The sequence below is a fragment of the Myotis yumanensis genome, unplaced genomic scaffold (genome assembly GCF_028538775.1).
Source record: "Myotis yumanensis isolate MYYU_CA2020_CCGP unplaced genomic scaffold, mMyoYum1.0.hap1 SCAF_16, whole genome shotgun sequence".
Lineage (NCBI taxonomy): Eukaryota > Metazoa > Chordata > Mammalia > Chiroptera > Vespertilionidae > Myotis > Myotis yumanensis.
This window is the reverse complement of record NW_027223767.1, coordinates 46,310,696-46,334,222: the sequence shown is the minus strand read 5'-3', so window position 1 is coordinate 46,334,222 and position 23,527 is coordinate 46,310,696. Positions and strand designations below refer to the sequence as shown.

The 23,527-nt window shown below is 41.6% G+C and overlaps 2 protein-coding genes across 5 annotated transcripts in view; both read left to right on the top strand.

The window, feature by feature from the left end:
* Positions 1 to 3,738, top strand: part of ABCA9 (ATP binding cassette subfamily A member 9) — a 54,772-nt gene extending 51,034 nt beyond the window's left edge. The window contains exons 39-41 of the mRNA XM_070395484.1: positions 291 to 370; positions 1,788 to 1,843; positions 1,973 to 3,738. Of these exons, the coding sequence (XP_070251585.1) occupies positions 291 to 370; positions 1,788 to 1,843; positions 1,973 to 2,071 (235 nt within the window). The 3' untranslated portion in view covers positions 2,072 to 3,738. The remainder of the gene's footprint in view (positions 1 to 290; positions 371 to 1,787; positions 1,844 to 1,972) is intronic.
* A 7,968-nt stretch (positions 3,739 to 11,706) lies between these two features.
* Positions 11,707 to 23,527, top strand: part of LOC138993983 (ABC-type organic anion transporter ABCA8-like) — a 73,610-nt gene continuing 61,789 nt past the window's right edge. For 3 of the 4 annotated variants that reach the window (XR_011468363.1, XM_070393540.1, XM_070393541.1), the window contains exons 1-5: positions 12,939 to 13,121; positions 15,203 to 15,304; positions 17,071 to 17,275; positions 21,362 to 21,526; positions 22,273 to 22,379. Coding sequence is in view for 3 of the 4 variants with exons in the window: in XM_070393540.1 (XP_070249641.1) it covers positions 15,209 to 15,304; positions 17,071 to 17,275; positions 21,362 to 21,526; positions 22,273 to 22,379 (573 nt within the window). In the remaining variant the exon portion in view is untranslated. Of the gene's footprint in view, positions 12,051 to 12,938; positions 13,122 to 15,202; positions 15,305 to 17,070; positions 17,276 to 21,361; positions 21,527 to 22,272; positions 22,380 to 23,527 lie in introns of those variants that run through there. The other variant, XM_070393539.1, reaches the window with a different exon arrangement.

Sequence of the window (23,527 nt, the reverse complement as noted above, 5' to 3'; positions counted from 1 at the left end):
ACTTTACATCCCCGGGACTATTTGTAACTGCCCATTTGTAGTTCTTAATCCTTTCACCTTTTCCACCCAGCCTCCCAACGACCCCAAACCTGGCAACTGGCAAAATGTTCTCTGTATCTATGAGTCTGTTTCAATTTTCTTTGTTTGGTTGGTTCTTTAGTTAAATGCACATTAAAGCCACAGTGAGATACCACTTCACACCTGTCAGACTGTTGCTCCCTTTTGGATATTCACTCATCAGGAGTTGTGCTTTTACGGCCCGGAGTTCAGCCTCACTCTTTTCCTTCCAGGTACTCCTCCCTGATGGTCTATAAGTTGCCTGTTGAGGATGTAAGACCTTTATCGCAAGCTTTCTTCAAATTAGAGATCGGTAAGAGCAACTATTTAGAGGTAAGACTCTGGGAAACAGCCCTAACCGGTTTGGCTCAGTGGACAGAGCTTAGGACTGAAGGGTCCCAGGTTTGATTCCAGTCAGGAGCACATACCCAGGTTGTGGGCTTGATCCCGAGCAGGGGGCACGCAAGAGGCAAGCAATGATTCTCTCTCATTGATGTTTCTGCCTCTTTCTCCCCCCTCCCTTTCTATCTGAAATCAATAAAAATATGTATTTTTTAAAAGACTCTGGGAAACAGACACATTCAAAGCTGAACACCTTCCTTTCCGACTTGTCTATTTTTATTTTATTTTTTGCCTGTCATCAGTCATTAGAACCCTCCCTCAGGCATCCTAGTTCTTGAAAAGATCCTTCCCCTTGAGTGAAGCTTAGGATGGCCCCAGACAGGGCTTCTTTCCACCTCCCGATTCTGCCGTTCCCTTCACGCTGTGGTCTATGGGTCCATTTACCGCACTGACCATTTTGGCCTTTTGACCAATTTTGCAGCATTCCGGTGGGAAGGATTCCCACAATGGGGTCTGACCAACAGGAAGGATTTTATAATTAATTAGAAGCAGGGAGAGAGATGTTCCAAGAAAGCTGCCTCCCTGGAATACAATGGAGCTTTTTCTTAAGGGCCTTCCTGTGTTTCTGCTTTCAAAAATGTCCCCTCCCTCCTCAAATGCCTTCTGATGTGCTTAGTTTGCTGAAATGGAAGTCCTGATTTAGGGGGTAAAAACAACTTTTTATCAGTTTCCTATCCTGTTATGTGAAGATTACACAAAGTACAAGACACCGAAATGTCCTAAGCTAGTGTGTTTCTCTCCAAATGTTAAGTTAGCCATAGTTACATTCTCAGCAGCAATGCATGTATTGAAATTCCAAGTAGCTTGGAAGCAAAAGGCATGCCCCATTGTTATTTCTTTACCTTGCTACATAGAGTCATTCTTGCATACAATCAGATCGCTTTGGGCTAATGCAAATTCCAGCGAAACTAGAGCCTCCCACACCCGCTTCTTCCTTCAGATTTGAAGACTTGAAGCTAGGGAGGTAGGATGGTCAGTTTTGTCTCTCTTCTTACCCTCCTCACCTCTACTCATAGGCTGATGGTTTAGGCCTCTCTAGGTCAAGTATAAGGGGAGGAGAGAAGAGATAACATGGAAGCAAAGCTTGATTTGATCATTAGTGCTGTCCTATGACAGCAGGGCCTGACTCCCTTTCTCTTTGGGGTGCTTTTGTGGGTTCTTTGATGAGACCCTCTCCCCTCCCATCTTTAGCCTCTGACCACAGCTTCTGGGGGTGAGTGATGCCTCCTCCTCTTGGCCTCTTGGTACTTTTTATACATGACTTTGGTACAACTTTCAGGATCCAAAATACATGACTTCCTAATGCCCATCCATCCATCCTTGTGCAGTTAAACAGAACTTCGACCTGGAGGAGTACAGCCTGTCACAGTCCACCCTGGAGCAGGTGGGTCCGCCTTAGAGATTTCTGTATCCCCCATGGAATATAAGGTGCAATGTGTGCATACCCTTTGCACGCACTCAGAGCTCCAGGAGGCAGTGTGACACCCTCTCTCTGTCTGTTCCTCCACGGCAGGTCTTCCTGGAGCTCTCCAAGGAGCAGGAGCTGGAGGACTTTGATGAGGAAGTTGATCTCTCTGTGAGGTGGAAGCTCCTCCAGCAGGAAGAGCCCTAAAGCCCCAAATACCCTGCATTGCCCTTTAGGCCTGTGACTCTTCTTAAGTTAACATTTTATAGCATAATGATACCTTTTCTCAGACACGGACAAGGTACTTTTGAAATGAATGTTATGATTTTTTTCTCAATAATATCACTTACGGTGGGACTAAAGAAGCCAGGCCATGCAGCCTCTGGACCAGCAGCCAAATTCCTTATTTCATGCCATAGCAAACGCAAAGAATACATTTATTACATTATTGTTTATGTTTATGAGAATGGCGCAGGGATTGCTTAATTTTTTTCTCTAAACTTTAAAATATGGGATTTTAAAAATCTTTTTTATTACAACACGAATTAAGATGATGCTGATTATAGGGGAAAGGGAGTCAGTTGATTACATGGAAGTACAGTCTTTGCTTTTTGTAATTCACTTTTATTCTCTTTTTTTACTTAATTCACTGATTTTCCTTTCCTGAAATTTTTAGAATTTTAGATTTTAGAGTCTGTGTTTTGCCTATTGTAACTATTAAGGACATTTGAAACCCGTTAAGATAAATAATTGCAGTAAGACATTGAGTAATCAAGTTGATGAAAAAATACATACGTTTACATAAAGATTTGAAAAATATTTCTGATTTTATGTTGTCTTATGATGCCAGGGTCCACCCTGATGCAAACCACTAGAACTTGATAGATCTTAATTTCCCATGTCTGTACCTGTTGTGATTTATTCAATTGGTAATTCCATAAACACCTTAAAATCAACAGGATATACTTATACACTCATATGAGTTTTTATTGTTGTTGTTGTTGCTACTTTCATAGTTGCATAAGTCACTGAGTTTATGGTAATTTGTTATGCAGCAATTGAAGTGTGATGCAGGTATATAAATAAAGTCGTATTTAGAGAAGTTGACCTTCCCAAAGTCATAGGTCCCAGGACCCAGAATTCAAACCCAGGAGTCTGTCTGATGCCACCTACTTTAAGGCATCACCAAGCAGTTATTAAACACCTGACTGAGGTTTCAATGAAGGTATAAAGAACATTCCTTCAACTTGAAGTTTTGGTTACCTTTCAGGAAGAGAATCTGAAGAACACAATAGACACTGTATAATCAGCTTCTAATTGTTATGGTATCAACTAGAACAGTGATGGCGAACCTATGACACAAGTTCAAAGGTGACACGCGAACTCATTTTTTGGTTGATTTTTCTTTGTTAAATGGCATTTAAATATATATAATAAATATCAAAAATATAAGTCTTTGTTTTACTATGGTGGAAAATACAAAATTTCTATATGTGACACGGCACCAGAGTTAAGTTGGGGTTTTCACAATGCTGACATGCTGAGCTCAAAAGGTTTGCCATCACTGAACTAGAATGATACAAGGATTTGAAGATAAACACTATTTTTCAGCTTAAACATAGCCAATTATGGTGGTAAATTCAGATGACCCAGTTGTGAACAACAGAAATGTAAAACCTTGATGCTGAAGGATATTTTTGTGCCCATTAAGAAAGGTAATTGCAGTTCATTTTCAAGAGAGTCACAGAGATGGATTATGTTGTTTGAATGGTACCGAGATCACTTGGAAATAAAATACAGTTGCCTGTTTTGTTGAATCATATTGAAATCAGCTGGGGCACTGTTTCTCCTCTGGTGCAGCTTCTTTACTGAAAATCTGGGGGTAAAGACAGCCCCACTTAATTTTCTATATCGTTTAGGTAGAGACCAGCTGATGCTCACCAATCCCATTCTCCCTCTGAATAGAAGGGAAGACTTCATTGTCCAGGCTCCCTTACAGCTACTCTGGGACCATCTGTCGAGCCCTGGAATGCAGAATATGGGCAGCAATGATGTATGCCACTCTAGGGCCATTACCTAACTTTCCTGCTTGATCATTTGTAAGGTTTCTCTTTCTCATATATGGGTCAGAAATAAGGGACTCTGAGATGAGGAGACCACAATGGAAAGTATTCAAGTCCCTGAGTCACCATGTGGAGGTGAGTGGCCTAGAAGAGCCAGCTGGCCTGCATAGGACAGAGACATGAAATACACACATACACACACACACACACACACACACACTCCAAACCAAAACCAACAACTGAACCACTGCAAGACACTCGTTGAACTACTGACATTATTGAGACTGTGGGGTTGTTACAACAGGCAGCTAACATTACAATGACTAATAGAGTAGATCATGACAAGAAAGGGGTGGGATTAAAACCTGAACAGGGCACTGATGCAATTGCCAAGGACCTTTGAACTATCCCAAGTTGCCTGTCCCTGACCCTTGCCTAGATCAGGACTCTGCAAGGGTGACCCTACCCACTTGCTTATCTGTACTGACTCTGTAACCAGTTGATATTCCCGTCAATCTCAGTTTATCTCCACCAGACTGCCCTCAAGGTGTTTAGATAGCCAATAGTAACCTGCTGTTGTCACTGTTCATATCAATGTTGTCCTTGTTTTGATCCTTGTTGAGTTATATCCATGGCAATTTCAAAGCAAGAGAGTTAAAATCTTGGGTTAAAACGGCTATCTTTTTTTAAATTTTAGTTTTTTAATTACTGTTGACATTCAATATAATTTTGTATTTTTTTTAAATATATTTTATTGATTTTTTACAGAGAGGAAGGGAGAGAGATAGAGAGTTAGAAACATCGATGAGAGAGAAACATCGATCAGCCGCCTCCTGCACATCTCCCACTGGGGATGTGTCCGCAACCCAGGTACATGCCCTTGACCGGAATCGAACCTGGGACCTTTCAGTCCGCAGGCCAACGCTCTATCCACTGAGCCAAACCGGTTTCGGCCAATATTATTTTGTATTAGTTTCAGGTGTACCTCATAGTGGTTAGGCAGTCGTATACTTTACAAAATGTTCCCCCTGATATTACCAGTACCCACCTAGCACAATATATCATTATTACAATATTGCTGAGTGTATTCCCTGTGCTGTTCTTTACATCCCCGTGACTGTTCTGTAACTACCAGTTTGTACTACGTACTCCCTGCACCTTTCTCACCCAGTCCCCTACCTCTCCTCCCCTCTGGCAGCCATCAGTCTGTTCCCTGTGTCTATATGAGTCTGTGTCTGTTTTAAAACTGCCCTCTTGAAATGGAGCTTTCATTACAAGTTTTGGAAATATTTTAATGTCTCTTCAAAATCGCTCTTCAGGCACAATCCAAGCCAAGACACCCAGGATGCTTTTGGATGAGTCTACCCCAGTGGTTCTCCACCTGTGAGTCGCAACCCCTTTGGCGGTCAAACAACCCTTTCACAGGGATTGCCTAAGACCATCCTGCATATCAGATATTTACATTACGATTCATAACAGTAGCAACATTACAGTTATGAAGTAGCAATGAAAATAATTTTATGGTTGGGTCACAACATGAGGAACTATATTTAAAGGGCCAGAAGGTTGAGAGCCACTGGCCCTGTCTCATAGTGTAAAAAAACAAAATAAAACAAAAAAACAGGAAAGGATAGCTTAATTTGGATATGCAAAATATATATTGAGTGAATGCTTGCAGTGTTTGAATTAGAAGGTAAGAGTCATTTATTCAAAGGGCCAGATAAATGAAAACATGACCGATTTTGAATAATTAATTTCAATGACAGTGGGCTTCTTTATTCTTATACTAGATGTGAATTTCTCAACAGTGGCACTATTGACATTGCGCTGGATAATTCCTTGTTGGGGGTGGGAGGAAGAAAGAGAAGTTGCCTGTGTACTGTAGAATTTTAGGTGACATTCCCGCTCTCTACCCACTAGATGCCAGTTGCAACCTGCCCCTGAGTGTGACGACCTAAAATGTCTCCGACATTGTCTAAATCATCCCCCTTGAACTAGAATGATGTGTCAGGAGGATGTTGGGGGAGGGAGGGGAGGCTGGTCAAGGAGATTTCCTATACAGTAGGTCCTGGGGTTATATCGGAGATCAGTTCCTATGGTACAACATAACTCGATTTTTGCTGTAAGTCAGAATCCACCTAGGTAAGCACCTACATACTCACAGGGAACACATACATAGCAGTATTGAAGTGAAACATTAAAACAAATTTAAAATAAAGATAACAATGCCTGACCTTTACTTGTGGTAAATAAATAATAAAAAACATAAAGCACATATGTACATACATCAAAATGATGGAATTTTTTTATATATAAACTAGAGGCCCGGTGCACAAAAATTTGTGCACTCGGGGGGAGGGGGCCCCTCAGCCCGGCCTGTGCCCTCTCTTAGTCTGGGACCCCTCGGGGGTGACCACTTGGTGGTTTAGGCCTGCTCCCCAGGGGATTGGGCCTAAGATGGCAATCAGACATCCCTCTGGCAGCCCGGCAGCCCTCGGGGGATGTCCACTTGCCAGCGGGGAGCAGACCTAAGCTGTAGTCAGACATCCTTAGCGCTGCTGAGGAGGCAGGAAAGGCTCCCACCTCCACCACTGTGCTGGCAGCCAGCAGCCTGGCTTGTGGCTGAGCAGAGCTCCCCCTCTGTGAGAGCGCACTGACTACCAGAGGGCAGCTCCTGCATTGAGCGTCTGCCCCCTGGTGGTCAGTGTGTGTCATAGTGACCAGTCATTCCCAATCTTTCTGCTGTTAGGGTCAGTTTGCATATTACCCTTTTACTATATAGGATAGAAGCCTGGTGCATGGGTGGGGGCCAGCTGGTTTGCCCTGAAGGGTGATCCAGATCAGGGTGGGGGTCCCGCTTGGGTCCCTGGCCAGCCTGGATGACAGGCTGATGGCTGTTTGCAGCTGGTCACACCACCTTCAGGGTGGGGGTCCCCACTGGGGTGCCTGGCCAGTCTGGGTGAGGGGCTGAGGGCCGTTTTCAGGCTGGTGGGCGACTGAAGCTCCCAGCCTCTCCTTTTTTTCTTTTTTTTTTTTAATTCTGGGATTTATTTACCTTCTACAGCTGTCACTGGAGCTGAGATCCGGATCCAGCTCTGAGGCCCGGCTCCAGCTCTGAGGCCGCGGCTGGCTGAAAGCAGGTATCTGGGGTTTGTTTGGCTTCTATAATTGAAACATTGTTGCTATCCTGCTTGCTCCAGCTCTGAGGCTGCAGCTGGCTGAAAGCAGGTATCTGGGTTTGTTTAGCTTCTATAATTGAAACTCTGCTGCCATCACTAGCGCTCTCAGCTCTGAGGCCATGGCTGGCTGAAAGCAGGTATCTGGGGTTTGTTTAGCTTCTATAATTGAAACATTGTTGCTTCCGGAGCTGAGAGCTGGGCCGCAACTGGCAGGGAACCTTGGCTTCCTCCATCACTGGAGCAAGCAAGCCTCATGTTTGCTTCAGCTGCGTGGCTGCCGGCCGCCATCTTTGTTGGCAGTTAATTTGCATATCCTGCTGATTAGCCCATGGGAAGCGTAGCGGAGGTATGGTCAATTACCATGTTTGCCTATTATTAGATAGGATAAATGGGAGATGATGACATAACCAGAAAACAACGTATGTCGAGTCCAACATAATCCGAGGACTCTTTGTATTTTATCTTGAGCAAGTAGAACATGGTATTGTTTCCTGGGATTAAAAAAGAATAGCAAGAATGTGATATGGGAAGCAGAGAAGAATCCAGAATTTGCTTTTTAAAAAGTCTAAATCCTGATTAGATTACCTGAGTCAACAGGTCAGTGTAGGTCACTCTTGAACAAATGCTTTTTTATTGACCTTCAGCTGTACTTGTTTGGCTGGCTGTAATGTATCATAAAGAAGTGTCATACAGAGGGAATCTGATATTGTAAATGTTCTCGTGCCTCAGAAAAAAGGGGCTGGTTTCAAAATATAAATCACTACCTTTACAAAAAAAGAAGAAGAGAGTGGGTTGCAGGGGGGGGGGGGGGGGGCGTTGTGGAATCTCACTATTAAATAGTAAAAAAATGAAGAGCTTAGTCATTGAAAAGCATTTTCTCCACTCGGGTTTTCTGCTCCTTTGGATTGACTTCTTGACTCAGGCAATCTAATCAGGGTTTGAAGCTAATTTTGGATTCGGTGTTCTCGAGCCAAGAGAATTGCAGCCACAACCTCCCTCCAGAAAGCAGTCTGAATGAGAATTTTCAAAGCAGGGAAACAGTTCAACCATAAAGCAGACATGTGTGAGGGTGTGGCAAAGGGGTAATGGCCACCGTAAAGAGAAGGTAAGTACAGACTGAAGGTAAGTAGGCAACTCCATAGACTATAACAGGACATATTACAGGGTAATTTACATATGGGAAATTGGGCCAGAGTGAACAGATGGCAAAGCAGTTTTTCTTAAATTATTCTCCTCTACCAGACACCTGTTACAATACATTTTTAAAAATATATATGTTTTTTATTGATTTTAGAGGGAGAGGAAGGGAAAGGGAGAGAGAGAGATTTTCTTGATGAGGAGAGAAAGAAACATCAATTGGCTTCCTCCTGCATGACCCCTACATCAATCCCGCGACCTAGGCATGTGCCTTGACTAGGAACATACCTGGCTTTCTTATAATTGTTGTGGTAGAAACATTGATCTGACATAGTCTGCTACATATACCCCAAATCAAAAGCACCAGCCAATTTCTGTTTGAAGTTCATAGGTTTATGAATATTTGCAAAAGGGCACAGTACATTGAACTGAGTGGCTCAATTATGTGTAAACTAGAGGCCCGGTGCATGAAATTCATGCAATCTGGGGGAGGGGGGATCACTCAGCCCGACCTGCACCCTCTTGCAGTCAGGGAGCCCTCGGGGGATATCTGATGGATGGCTTAGGCCTGCTTCCCAAGGAGCAGGCCTAAGTCATCAGTCAGACATCCTTAGAACTACTGCAGAGGTGGGAGAGGCTCCCGTAACCACCACTGCGCTCGCCAGCCATGAGCCCATTTTCTGGTCAAGTGAGCCTCCCCTTGTGGGAGCACACTGACCACCAAGGAGTAGCTCCTGCATTGAGCATCTGCCCCCCTGGTGGTCAGTGTGTGTCATAGCTACCGTCGTTCCACCGTTTGGTCAATTTGCATATTAGCTTTTTATCATATAGGACCATTTATGCATGAGAAAACAAAGGCTCAATGCACATGAATCATAGCATCTTCTGGTTAATTTCATTAGAGTAAAGAATATTGAAATGATAGATAAGTCATCTGCTTAGCTGGTCAGAGATAATGGGAATGACATATTCACACCAGACGAAGTAGACTTTGGAGCATAGAAAGTTACCAGGGATAAAGATGGACATTACATAACGATTAAAAGGCCAAGAAGAAACAACCATCTTAAACATGTATGCACCCAATACCACAATTTCCAATTACATGAGGATGAATCTGTTAGATCTGAAAAGAAAAACAAAGTCTCTAATTATTGGTAAAATCTTCACTACTCTTCTTCCAGTAATCAATAGAACCAGTAGACAGAAAAACCAACAACAACAACAAAACAAACAGAAGAACTTAGCAACTAACTACATTTTATGACATTTATCCAACACTGCACTCAATAGCAGAATATACCTCCTTGCATTTGGAATATTCACCCAGCCAGATGACATCTTGGATTATAAGGCAAGTCCTAATCAATTTGACATAAATAAATTTTCTGACTATAATAGATGTGAACTAGAAATCAATAACCCAAAGATAACATAAAATTGTCAGAGACTTGGAAAGGAAACAACACATTGCTAAATAATTCATGGCTCAAAGAGTAAGTCTTGAGGGGGATTAGAAAATACTTGGAACTGAATGTAAATGAGAAAGAGAGGAGTGAAAATCTTGATTTCCCAGGTGAGATTATCAATTGGGCAGTCGAGAGTTTTGTGTAGAGAGGAGCTTCCCTCTGATGAAACTGTTTCTTTTCTCATGGTTTGAAGACAGTGCTTAAAAATTTTGGTGTGAGCCACAATCATCTTGGCCATAATAGAGGAAAGCTCATGCATACTGGATTTCCTCTATCAGGTTGCTCTTTATAATGTAATACAGAGTATACCTGCCAGTATAATATTACACAGAGAATATTGATTTCAGAGAGAAGAAGGAGGAGGGAAGGAGGGCTAGAAACATCAATGAGAATAATTGATTGGCTGCCACCTGCACACCCCCTACTGGGGATTGAGCCCATAGTCTAGGCGTGTGTCCTGTCCTGATTGATGAGTTGACACTTAACCACACCAGATGGGCATCTACCTAGATCTTACCCTGTAAGTCAGTGACCAAATGACTCACATTTAAGACAAGATGTTCTGGAGGAAATGAATGGATAGACAGATAATTTGCAGCATGGGTGGAGACCTTCCTATTTCCACAATCTGCTTAGGTTGGAAGAAATCCTCTGCAACTAAAGCAAAGGGCTTCATCCACCCACACCCTCACTCAAAACACCAACTCCAAGAGCCAACCCTCACTGTGCAAGATTAAGTTCATCTTCACTGAGCTCGATGTATTTTCTATTTGGCAAGTTAGGCGAAGGCTCAACTTTCCATAGAATATGGTGCACTCTCATTTTCTTTCCCGAACTGCTAGTCTTTTGCCTTACAGTTGCTGTGCAATACCACCTAACGAGCTCCCTTTAAAACACAAGGAAATGGCCAGACTGCTGTGGCTCAGTGGTTGAGTGTCAATCTATGAACCAGGAGGTCATGATTCCATTTCTGGACAGAGCACATGCCTGGGTTGTGGGCTCGATCCTCAGTATGGGAAATGCAAGAGGAAGCTGATCAATGATTCTCTCTCATCATTGATGTTTCTAACCCTCTCTCTTACTGCCTTCCTCTCTGAAATCAATAAAAAATATATTTTTTAAAATAATAAAACACAAGGAAATGCTTTGGAGTTAGACAATCACCTGGGGACTACAAAGAGTAGTGCCTGAATACACTGAAAATAAAAAGAAAAAAGGAGACTATTGACTTTTGGTCCTCTGATTCAACTATAAGACCCAGCTGCCTTTTTTTTTTTTAATCCTTACCCAAGGATACATGTATTGATGAGGGAGAGAGGGAGGGAGGGAGGAAGAGAGAGAGAGAGAGAGAGAGAGAGAGAGAGAGAGAGAGAGAGAGAAACAGAAACATTGATCAGTTTCCTCCCATACAGGCCCCAAGCAGGGATTGATCCTGAAACCTAGGTATGTGCCTGACCAGGAATAGAACCAGTAACATTTTGGTGCACAAGATGATGCTCAACCAACTGAACCATTCTGGCCAGGAACAAATATAAAGTCTTAACTACAGAAAAGATGACTCCCTTCAATCTCTGGAAGTCTGAAATAGTTTATCTGGTTTTTAGTTCATTGTTTCCATGGTGCCATCTCTATCTCAAAGTGACTGCAGATTAAGCTAAGTAATTTGATGCATTTTTGTTTTTATTCAGAAGCCTTCAGTAGATCCTGATTAGAGATCAAATATGAGACGTTTCCCATGTCTTCTATGAGTCTGTGGCTAATGGAGAGAGGAACAAAGGCATGTTATTGCGCAATTAGAATTATCTAAGGAGATTGCTATTAAAGACTGAGCAGGTTCTAACATAGTTACAGAAAATTGTTGCTTTTTGAGCTTGTAAAAAGAATATTACCCTTGAGATAGTATTGATTTTTAAGTAGGATAATCAGTTGGGAAATAGACTTTTAAAACTTTTTTTTAAGTTTTTAACTTTTTCTTGGGTCTGCTACTTGGTAAAAAAATAAGTTTATTCTGAAACTCTCATGCTTCTGTTAACTCAACTGAAACACTGAGAATGAAGATAGAACATAATTACTCAATTTTACAAAAACACACACATACAGAGAGAGAGAAATAGTCCAAGGGCAGTCACATGAGTGTGATTGTTGGCAGGGCCAACAGAACTGAGATCATAGCCTCTTGTGGAATTAGTCTCCCCGGGAACTTTTTCCAGAAGCCAAACAGTTAAAGAAAAATCTATGGATGTGGCCGAGTTCAGGAAACAATGTGACTTGCTTCCTTCTATAAAAGGAGACCACTGGGTAAAATGTGTTCCTAGATTATGTGCTTCACGTTTCAAAGGTGAGTTCATTGTCTTTTTCTGTTTTGTTTGAAGGTGTGTTTTTTTTTTTTCTATCACAAAATTGTAAATAAGTCTTTAGGAATTGAAAGCCAACTATCTGTAGAGAAACTATTTTGAAAATGAATGGACTATTTGGATGTGTTTGGACATCTGGTACTTAAAATTGTAAAAATGAAAATTGTAAAATTGTAAAACTGAGTCAAAACATATATTTTTTTTAAAAGTTTTGCACCTGTTATGTGGTTTCGAGCCAGAAACTGAATGTAGGAATAAGCTGAAATTTGTTCAGAGATTGTGGAGAACTAAGAATACTGAGAATTCATTTGTAAACCTAGATGGTCTTTGAAGGTCTTCACTTTTATCGCACAATAACTTGGGGGCATTGTGATAAACTTCTTTTTCTGATTTTGAGTCTGCTTATGAAAAACATTTACAGAAACAGAGGGGTGGGCAAAAGCAGTTTGACTATTGTGAGTATATGAAGCACAGTGTTTATTCTTGTGTTATAATTATTTCCTAATTATTGTCTCATTTTCCATATGATAGACTGTGAACCTGCCTTTCGCACCCTTGTATGTCTATTGTTCCTGCCTCTCACACTTGGGCTCTAAGAATTTTATTTTATTTTATTTTTTTAAAGTTTCCACTTTTTTTAAAATATATTTTATTGATGTTTTACAGAGAGGAAGGGAGAGAGATAGAGAGTTAGAAACATCGATGAGAGAGAAACATCGATCAGCTGCCTCCTGCACATCTCCTACTGGGGATGTGCCCGCAACCCAGGTACATGCCCTTGACCGGAATCGAACCTGGAACCCTTCAGTCCGCAGGCCGACGCTCTATCCACTGAGCCAAACAGGTTTCGGCTGGGCTCTAAGAATTTTAGAAATGAAAACTGCCTTCCAGGGTTTTCTGCTCTGTGCACACCACGTATTGGGTCCAAATGTGAAATGTGCAGCTTTTCCTCATCCCAACACTTGTTTGCTTTGCAGGACACAGAGCCTTCACACGCCTGCAGTGTAAACATTTTGTTCTGAATGCAACAACCATAGGACAGGGGGAGGATCAGAGTAAGTACCCTTTGAAACTGCCGACTGCTTGTATAAAAAGGAATTCACGTGGTTGTTAGTCTTTGGATAAACGACAGAACATACGTAAGCTCAGGGAAAATACAGTAGGCAATGCTCATTTACAATGGAAAGGCTAAGGGGTTGGAGTCACCCTGACATTTTCACAGTTAGGAGTTTGCCCTCTTGGCCTGTTTACCCACCTGCACAGCCCTGCACAGTCGCTTTAAAAGTGATTATTTTGGCCCTGGGTGGTTTTGCTCAGTGATTAGAGCATCAACCCTCAGACCAAAGGGTCGAAGGTTTGCTTCCCAGTCAAGGGCACATACCTGAGTTGCAAGTTCAATCCTCAGCCCCATTTGGGGGGTGGAGTGGGGTCGGGGAGAATATGGAAGGCAACCAGTCAATGTGTCTCTCTTACATCAGTGGGGGTGAGGATTTTTTTTAAGTGGTTACTCTGAATTCTTGGCACTAGAACCATCTATGGGGATCCTGAGCCCCTCTCACTGGACACCCTCACCTAATGCTTTTTTCCAAGAATCTCTTCCTCCCTCCTCCTGCCTCTCCATGGGCTCTCCAGCCTCTTCACTCAGTCCTCTCCTCCCTAGTCTTGCCTCTCTGACTCATGAAACATCCCCGTGTAGGTTCTTCCTCCAGCAATGCCCTCTGAGCCTGTCTTGGGTAATAAGCCTGGCGTTGGAACCGGCTTCCAGACCCATTTCTCGAGCTTCATATCTAGGAAATAGCACAGCCCTGTTGGCATCTTCTTCCACGAATGGAATGAGAGCTTCAGGCAGGGACACACTCACCCACTAGTTATCACGGTGGAGGAGTCCATGACAACGGCCTGCTTTCTATCCCTGGCCAATGTTGTGTACACATAGAGGGAGCAGACTGCTTTCTCCAGGTTCAGGAATTAAAAGCCAAATTCAGGGTGGAGATGCTGCTCTGTGCTCAAAAAGTCCTGACCTAGTCTTCCGAGTCACTGGGCATGCTTCCCAGAAAACTAGGGATGGTCCCAGAATCCCCTTACTTCCTAGAGATCAGCTCAGATGCAGTTTGCTCCTGCAGTGAGCTTTGTGAGCATTCCCGTCCCACGGTGTTCGGGGCAGGCTCAGCAGGTCGTGTTGTGTCATATTGGTTATGAGGCAATGGGAAGATGTGGCACTGTTGTTAGGCATTGAGGCACCTCCTTCTGGGAGGTATTCCAGGTCCTTGCTGAAAAAAAACACAACAAAAATTATGTATAAATTCCCCTACCTAATAATCCTCACTACCACAACTCCAACTCTCTCTCTCCACTCTCTCCTATGCTCAAGGTTGCATATGCTAAATCTGTGACTTGCTACTTTTACTTGGAGGAGGGCTGTGGTCTACTGTGTATTCCTGTACACAATATCTACAGAAGCATAACGCTGATCTCTGCAGACAATTTTGGGCAGAGTCCCTGGAATGTTTTCACAATAAGCTGGCCTCCACACAAGTCAGAGGGTTCTGGGTTTTGCACCCAGCTAACACCTGTCTGAGCCCAGTCAGGTGGAATTTCTACCTCATCTGGAGCCCAAGCTCAAATGCATGACAGCCTCCCCATAGGAACCTATAAAATTTATAGGCAAATCTGGAATTACAGCTAAAATACAAATTGACCTTCCTGAATAAACAACAACAAAAGTAAATAAATAATTCTTTTAAGTTTCAAAAGTTTTCATTTTTTTAAATAGTAACCATGATATCTTTAGGATAAGAGGGAAAACATGGAGAGGAGAATGAAAGGTTGATAAAAATTAGCAAAAGGTAAGAATGTGGGAAAAACTAGAGGCAAAGAAAAACCAGGTTTAACATGAGTATAAAGCACAATGAAAGAAAAATCCTCTAAAACAAGAACTTATTCGTGAGAAAGATGGGGGCAGAGGGGAGCAGGTCCAGTAATAAAATGCTAACTTTGGAACACTCAGGTACTAGGCACTCAGATTCAGAACACTGGAGTTCTCAGGCTGCTCGTTTGTGTGTTTGCAGGATTTTTTTTCCCATTAAGACCTTCATATATGCTTTACCGTCTCCCCTTTTCTTTTCTTATGAAACAGGGCAACATGAGTAAGAGAGAGAGAAGTGTGTGTCAACAAACTTGGGCCTTATTATGCAAGAATTTGCTTAAAAAATGGAGAATGAAAAGGGAGTCCTTAATGGTATGATTCAGTATCTGTTTCTCTTCTTTCTTTATGATTGAAAAATATCCATTCCTTGGGAGGTAACTCTGATTGTTTATTTCTCGCCCAGAAAAAAAAGAGCAAAAAACAACACCTTTATACAGTAGAAGAAATTTTTCTCAAGATAATTTGATTACACATGCTCATCATTTGAGGTCTGAAGGCACTGAAGTTGGTCAACACCGGAGAAACCAATCAATGTTTTAGAAGTCAATAGTCACACTTTTTAAAAAAAAGTATATTTTTTATTCAGAGAGGAAGGGAAAGAGAGAGAAAGATAGAAACATCAACGATGAGAGCAAATCATTGATTGGCTGCCTCTTTTGCGCGCCCCGACTGAGGATCAAGCCTGCAAACCAGGCATGTGTGCTGACCAGGAATCAACCCTGTGAACTCCTGGTTCATAGCCCGATGCTGAACCACTGAGCCAAAATAGCTGGGCAATGGTCACACTTTTTACCAGTGTTCCCACGCATAGATCCTTGGGTTAGGATACTGGTATTCTGGAGATGTGGTAAACAAATCAACCCACAGAAATAGCAACTGGCACTTTTCTATTTAAAAAAAAATAAAAATCATTATCTTCAAAATTAGGGGATAATTTGGAAATGTGATCAGTGCCAAGAAGAAAATTAGTATTAGAACTTATAATTTTACCATATAACAAAGATTCTGGGTAAACTTTGAAAATCAGATAGTCTTAGCTAAGTAGCACTTTTCACTAAGGAGGGATTTTACTGTATATCTATTGTGAAATTTTTTCTACAATCATGCCTTTAGGGAATAGAGTGATTTCTTATTGGTAGTGTTTAAGTGACTAGTATTGATAACTAGCAAGATAGTGTTTCTCAGGTTGTAAACAGGCTGTTGAGTTTCCAATACTAGAATCTTGGCATGAAACCAATACATTACCATTAATTGTGCAATGCCTTAAAACTGTTTCTTATAACACATATACTTTCAGCAGAAGCAAATAGAGGCATACTTCGGAGGTACGTGGGTTCAGTTGCAGGCCTCCGTAATAAAGTGAGGATGGCAATCAAGCTCTTGGTAATCTTTCTGCTGGTGGAAAGTCTTGCCTTCAACTTGCAAAAATGCACCATCTGTGAAGTGCAGTAAAGCAGAGCGCAATAAAACGAGATCTGCCTGTACAGCATGAGTAGGTCACCACAGTATTATCAACTGAAAATTTATAATAGCTTGCCACTTTTGCTTCTCATATTTGCATGATCCGTGCATGCATGACACCGGCGTTGTGGATCAAAACACTTAAATTCCTAGTAAGCCCTAGCTGGTTTAGCTCAGTGGGTAGAGTGCTCACCTGAGGACAAAAGTGTCCCGGGTTCAATCCTGTCAAGGGCGCAGAGCTTGGCTGCAGGTTCCTCCCCGGCCTGGGCCCTGATTAGGGCTCAGGCAGGAGGCAACCAATTGATGTGTTTCTCTCACATCAGTGTTTATCTCAGTCTTTCCCTCTCTCTCCCACTCTCCCTAAAAATCAATGGGAAAATGTCCTTGGGTGAGGATTAACAACAACAAAAGAATACACAAGCAAAACAAATAAACTCCTAGTAATAGCTCATTTATTACCGAGACTGCTAAAACTTGTACTGTCCATATTGAAAATGGTTCAGAATGTGTGCTATATTGAAATGAGAAAAGTGAATAAGACAAACTGTATGACCCAATGATTGTGGGTGGCTTATTTGAGATCATAATTTTCTTTCTTTTTCCTTTGCATTGTGTAGGAATGGTTGAGCTTATTGCTCCTACTGCTTTCTTTGTTCCTACATCCTATTAGTCATGAAGTCACTGATTTTTCTTCACTGCCTACCATGGACCTGGGACGGGTAGATTCATTTAACCTATCTACATTTATGATTGCATATACACCTCTCACCAATATAACCCAACAGATAATGAAAAAAGTTGCCTTGGCCTCCTTGAAAAATGGTGAGTTTTCTAGAAATCTAAGAGGAATTTCTAAGGTCAATAGTTGGTTCATTTGACTGCAGGTGTGTGCATTTAATTTGTATTTCCGTTCATCACCATATCAGTTGTCACCATTTCTAGGTAATGAGAGATGTGAATGTATTTTCCCTTTCCAGAGCATAAGAGGCCATATCTAAGTCAAAACTATGAATGTATTTCTTGCCAAGCAAGGGATTGCCACTTGCAGTGTGCAGTCTTTCAACAAAGAAATCGGCTGATGTTGTGTAGGGTTTGGGGAAACATGGAATACACAAATGGGTAGATGTTGAAAAGGAGGAGTGTTTAGCGATTTGTTGACTTGTAGCTGTGGAAGCTTTGTTACTGGAATGAGACGATTGCTCTAGTATTTGCTTATTAGTCTATCCAAAAAACAACTAGTCTTTTCTCCTCTTAAATTTGATTATAGGAATATTATTCTCACCTTTCAATACCAAAATGATTATCTAACTATATTTGAAGATTCTGTTGAAGAGTATTCTGCCTTTCAGTTGTTCACCCTTTTATGGTGAGGTACTTATCAATGAAAAATAAGATGAGCATTCTTACTGTCACGACCGTGTCTGCAATAATTTCCTGAAATTTGAGGAGAAGCAGCCTAGAGCAGAGGCAAGAGAACTGGACATAGAGCCAGAGAGCATTTGACGAAAGTAGTTCTGTGTTATGTCTATAGAACGTTTTACAAGTCATCAACTTCTCTGAGTCTCACCACCATATTTAAAATAGAGTTAACAGTATTATATTTTTCATGAATATTCCAGTTGAGAATAAGGGACTTCCAATTCATCTTGTGGTAAGGAAAAGGGGCATCTTTTGTGCAGCTTAAGGGAAAAGAGTATCAAAGCACAGCTGGATAAGTGAGTGTCAACAGCAGAGGGAGAAATATGTGTCTACTTCTCTGGTCTATAGCAATGTGTGCTGCCTTCATTCACAGGTAGGCTCCCCCCAAAAGACGCAGAGTTAGTCTTCAGAATCTCCCGTGTTAGCCCTACCACATAAACAGATCTTTCCCAACATTTCAAAATAATTTTGGAAAATATACCCATGAAACAATGGTCTTCTTCAGATTAGTCTGGATCTTGGTCCATCAGGAACTAATCTCATTGGATAGGGAGATAAAAGTATTATCATTGTCCATCGGATGGGTTTCCAGGTCCCCCTGTGAACCACATCCAAACCACAGGATGTGTGAATTGAAGAAGGGCAGTATCATAGATAAATGTTAAGGTGTTTATTAGAATGAGGACTGGATGGCAGGTAATTAAAGCAGCTGTTTTAATTTTTTACAAATAGAAACGCACACTTCAAAGGGGAGTCTATGGTGATTGCCCCATAAATGTGAATTGAGTTATAATTTGACAGTGGCTTACTGCTTGCACAACTTTGTGACTATCCTGGAAATCATGAAATTGCACAGTTTAAAAGGATGACTTTTATGGAACTAAATCTCAAATTTTTTTTAAAAAGAATAGAAAAACATGACTTGGGAGGGACTCTATTAATTTCAGGCACCATAATTCTCTACCAAGAGTTTATTATTATAAACTAGTTGTCCATTGCGCAATATTGCGGAGTAGGCTGCCCACTGCTGCACTGCTTCTGCGGGAGGCAGGCCCGCCATCTCCTCTCCGGGCCTGTGCTCAGCTGTGGAGGCTGCAGGCCAGCCCCCTGTCCCTATCTGTGTCAGTGTCTATTTCGGCCAGAGCTGCCTCCAAGCCTTCCCTATCAGGATCACGGGCCACAGGCAAGGTGGCTTCTGGGTCCCGGGGGTGCCACCTTGCCTGCTGCTCAGCTTTCTGATTGTGGTCACTGGCTGGGGACAGGCAAAGGCGCCCTGGTTCTCTGATCCAGGGCCAGGGGACAGGGCAAAGGCGGCCACCAGGGCAGTCTCTTGCCTGCCGCCTTGTTTCCTATCATCGTTCCTCAGTCCTTCCCCTTTCGCCTCCCATCATTGCACCTAGAAATGCAAATTAACCGCCATCTTTCTTGGCAGTTAATTTGCATATCGCCCTGATTAGCCAATGGGAAGCATAGTGAAGGTACAATCAATTACCCTGTTTGTCTTTTATTAGATAGGATGCAACCTGACTTGCTCCACCCAGTCACTGGAAGTTATAGAATTAATGTCTCTTCTTTTTGTCAACCTCTATGCATAATTCCACTCTGGCCCCAGTAACCATTCGTTTTGTGTTTGGATTCTGACTCCGTATCTGAACTCGGTATCCAGAAGTCCACCCGCTCTGCAGTCTGTATTCATGACTGCACATCCCAGATTGTGTAGACTTTTCTTTCCTGTCCTTGCTTCCCTGCACACAGGCCAGGAGGGTGGGTGTAGACCTCCCTAGCTTTCCCATGGTACCACATGGAACATCACACCATTAGTTCCACTTGAATCTGAATGTCAGCACTGTGCATCTTGCCTGCAAACACTGAATCTGCTTTTTATTCAAGATCTTAACTTGATCTGCCTGACAAACTGAGGCCTACTCTTCCTGTCTACCCTGAGATGGGTTAGTTCCTACCCTGTTTCACAGTGTCCTCCTAGGGGTCCTGATGTCATGAACATGTGCTTCTCAACAACACCTTTGTTAAAAGTCACAGGCAATTGCAATAATAAATATTCATTAAATGACTATTGTGTGCTAGATCTTTACATGGAGTTTGTCTTCACAATGAATGTGTTATTATCTTTATTTTACAGTAAGGTCATTTACAATAATGATAATAAATATTCATGAAATGCTACTATGTGCTAGATTTTTACACTTTATTCTATAATAATAGGATATTATTCTGTAATATTAATGGTATTATTCTTTATTATATTTATCTGTACTATGTTTAATATTCTGTACTAATAATAATTGATATTAAGTTTATTTTACAAATATGGAAATTGATTGAAAAATGTTAAGGGACTTACTCATGATTATAACACATTTAATGAAAAATATTATCCCAGGGGGAACAATGTTAATTCTATCAAAATGCATGCTACCTCCACTTTGATCTTTGACATTCCCACCCCAATCCAGAACTTTTCTTCCATTTCTTCTCATTTTTCAGTCTTACTAAAACATCTATATGGCATTGAACACAATTTTAGCAAAAAAGATTATTTTAGTGATATCAACATAAGCACTCATATAGTTTTTGTTTTAACTCTTTTTTTTCAGCATATTAACCATACTATGAGGATTGCTCAAGAAAAATGAAGTTGCATAGTTATTTCCACCTGATATAAACCAGTACTAATTGTCATATACATATATAAAATTTTAGATTTATTGTAATGCTAATTCTAGATTTATTGTAATGCTAATTCTTCTGTGAGTGGTTTAATTAATATGGTATATTATACATAATTAAAACTGGTTCAATAATTCCAACATATGAAAATAATTTTTATGTATGTCTTCTGATTATACACTCTCTGGATAAAATTATAGAAATGTCTGTCCCATAAGCCAGCATGGCTCAGTGGTTGAGCCTCAACCTATGAAGCAGGAGGTCAGAGTTCGCCTCCCAGGTCAGGGCACATGCCCGGGTTGTGGGTTCAATCCCCAGTGTGAGACACGAAGGAGGCAGCTGATCCATGATTCTCTCTCATCATTGATGTTTTTTTCTCTCTCCCTCTCCCTTCCTCTCTGAAATCAATAAAAAATATATTTTTTAAGTAGAAATGTCTGTACCCAACTTTGTGCCTGACTTACTCCAAATTGATATTTGATTTAATTTTATTTCCATAAAGAACTTTAGTAAAAGTAATTGAATGTGAAACCTGAAGTTAGTCTCCTAATATTATCTGTAATGACAAAAGTGTAATATGCTAATTAGACCAGACGTCCTTCCGGCTGACCTTCCAGATGAAACCGGGGCTCCAAGGGAAGCCCAGGTCCCCAATGCCTGCAGCTAGCCAGAGAGAAGTCTGGGTCCTGGGTGCAAGAGGGAAGCACATGCTAGCAGCCGGGTGAAGAAAGGCCTACTCTTGCATGAATTTCATTCATTGGGTCTCTAGTTAATTATAATATTTTTTTCTTATAATGGCAGAGACAGACGTCTTGGGACTGTCTGATGAAGAAAGTATTGAAGAATTAAGGGAAAATCATTCTAGGGAAGTAGTAGGAGTCATCTTTACTAATATATCCTCATATAATTTGAAATTCTCATGGTATAAACCAATTTCAAGAATGAATGAACACAGAGACCATACAGGTAACTTTCTAGCCATACAATTCCACTACTTTCTATTTAATTTATGTCATAAGGCATATGTGTGAATAGCTGTTAGTGCAGTGAATTTTAAAATCTTTACCTGTGAAGGTGATGTCAACAGGCCAATGAACACATTTCAAAAATGTACAGTGATTTTGAGGTACATTAACATACTATATTATATTGTAGTTTTGTATATATATACTTATATTTACATATGTATAGATATATATGCATGTATACATATATTATATGATTATAATTGATTGCAGATATGAATTCTGCCCAGATTTCTTCAGAAACGTATTGTATTTCAGTCAAAATCATAATGGATATTTAAAAATAAATTGATATATTTTTCTTGAATATACCTCTAAAAAGGGCACAGAATAGCCAAGATGCTCTTTAGAAAAGAATGAAGTTACAAGTAATTAAAACTGTGCTGCTACCATAGTAACAGACAGGTAGATCAGTGAAGCAGAAGAGAGAGTCCTGGAAAGTTTTCACATAGACCTAAAAACTAACATATGGCTAAGAAGACATTGCAGGTCAGTCAGTGTGAGGAAAATTGTCTTTCCATAAAGAACATAATGAAATTATTTCACATGAAATGACAATTCCAGGTGAAAATTTAATGAGAAAAAAACATGCCTCTAAGCCTTTCAGAAGTCAATATAGGACAATGTCTTTATAACTGTGGGATAGAAAATAATTTCTTAAAACAGTTATACATTTTTCCCTTAAAGCTCATTGTTATGAAACATATCGGAAAGATATTGACTGTGGAGTTATGACACCCTGGAAGGAAGGCTTTGTGGCTCTTCAAGCTGCCATTAATGCTGCTATTATAGAAGTGAGTACAAAAATGTCCAATGAAAATTAGTGTTCAATGCAGATTAATGGTATTAGGAGCATCAAAACTTTCATCAGCTCTGGTCCATGCAGCTCAGTTGATTGGAGTGTCGTCCTGTGCACCAAAAGGTCACAGGATCGATTCTGGTCAGGGCACATACCTAGGTTGAGGGTTCCATCCATGGTTGGGGCATGTACAGGAGGCAACCAATCAATGTTTCTCTCTCTCTCTCTCTCTCCTTCTGCCTTCGTCTCTCTCTCAAATCAATTTTTTAAAGTGTCATCAAAGAAAATATAAATCAACTAGAGGCCTGGTGCACGAAATTCATGCGGGGGTGGGGGGGGTCCATCAGCCCAGCCTGCACCTTCTCCAATCTGAGATCCCTCTTACAATCCAGGACTGCTGGCTCCCAACCACTTGCGTGCCTGCCAGCCTGAACACCCCTTAACCAAGCCCCTGCCAGCCTGATCGATGCCTAAATGCTTCCCTGCACCCCCGATTGCCCACAACTGACCTCATCTGCAATCCTGATTGCTCCCAACTGCCCTCCCCTGCAAGCCTGATCCCCCCCCACTGCGCTCCCCTGCTGGCCTGGCCGCCTCATCCTGCCCTCCCCTGCCAGCCAGGTCACCCCTAACTGCCCTCCCCTGCTGGCCTGATTACCCCCAACTGCCCTCCCCTGCTGACCTTGTCATCCCCAACTGCCTTCCACTGCTGGCCCAGACACCCCTAACTGCCCTCCCCTGCTGGCATGGTCGCCCCTAACTTCCCTCCCCTGCAGGCCTGGTCCCCCCCACAACTGCCTTCCCTGCCGACCTGGTTTCCCCTAACTGCTCTCTCCTGTTGGCCTGATGGCCCATGCAAAGCTCCCCTGCCACCCATCTTGTGGTGGCCTCTTGTGACCACATGGGGGTGGCCATATTTGACCACATGGGGGCGGCCATCTTGTGCAAGGGTGTGAGGTTCAATTTGCATATAACCTCTTTATTATATAGCATAGACTTTTCTTTCATTTACTCAGCGGTTTCTTTACAACAAAGTTTACTCGAGTTGCCATATGCCATGGAGGATATGTATAAATAGAAGAGAAATTTTCTCCTCAGAGAAGAAACCTTCTCAGTAAGCCAGGCATAGAATTAATTTCTTAC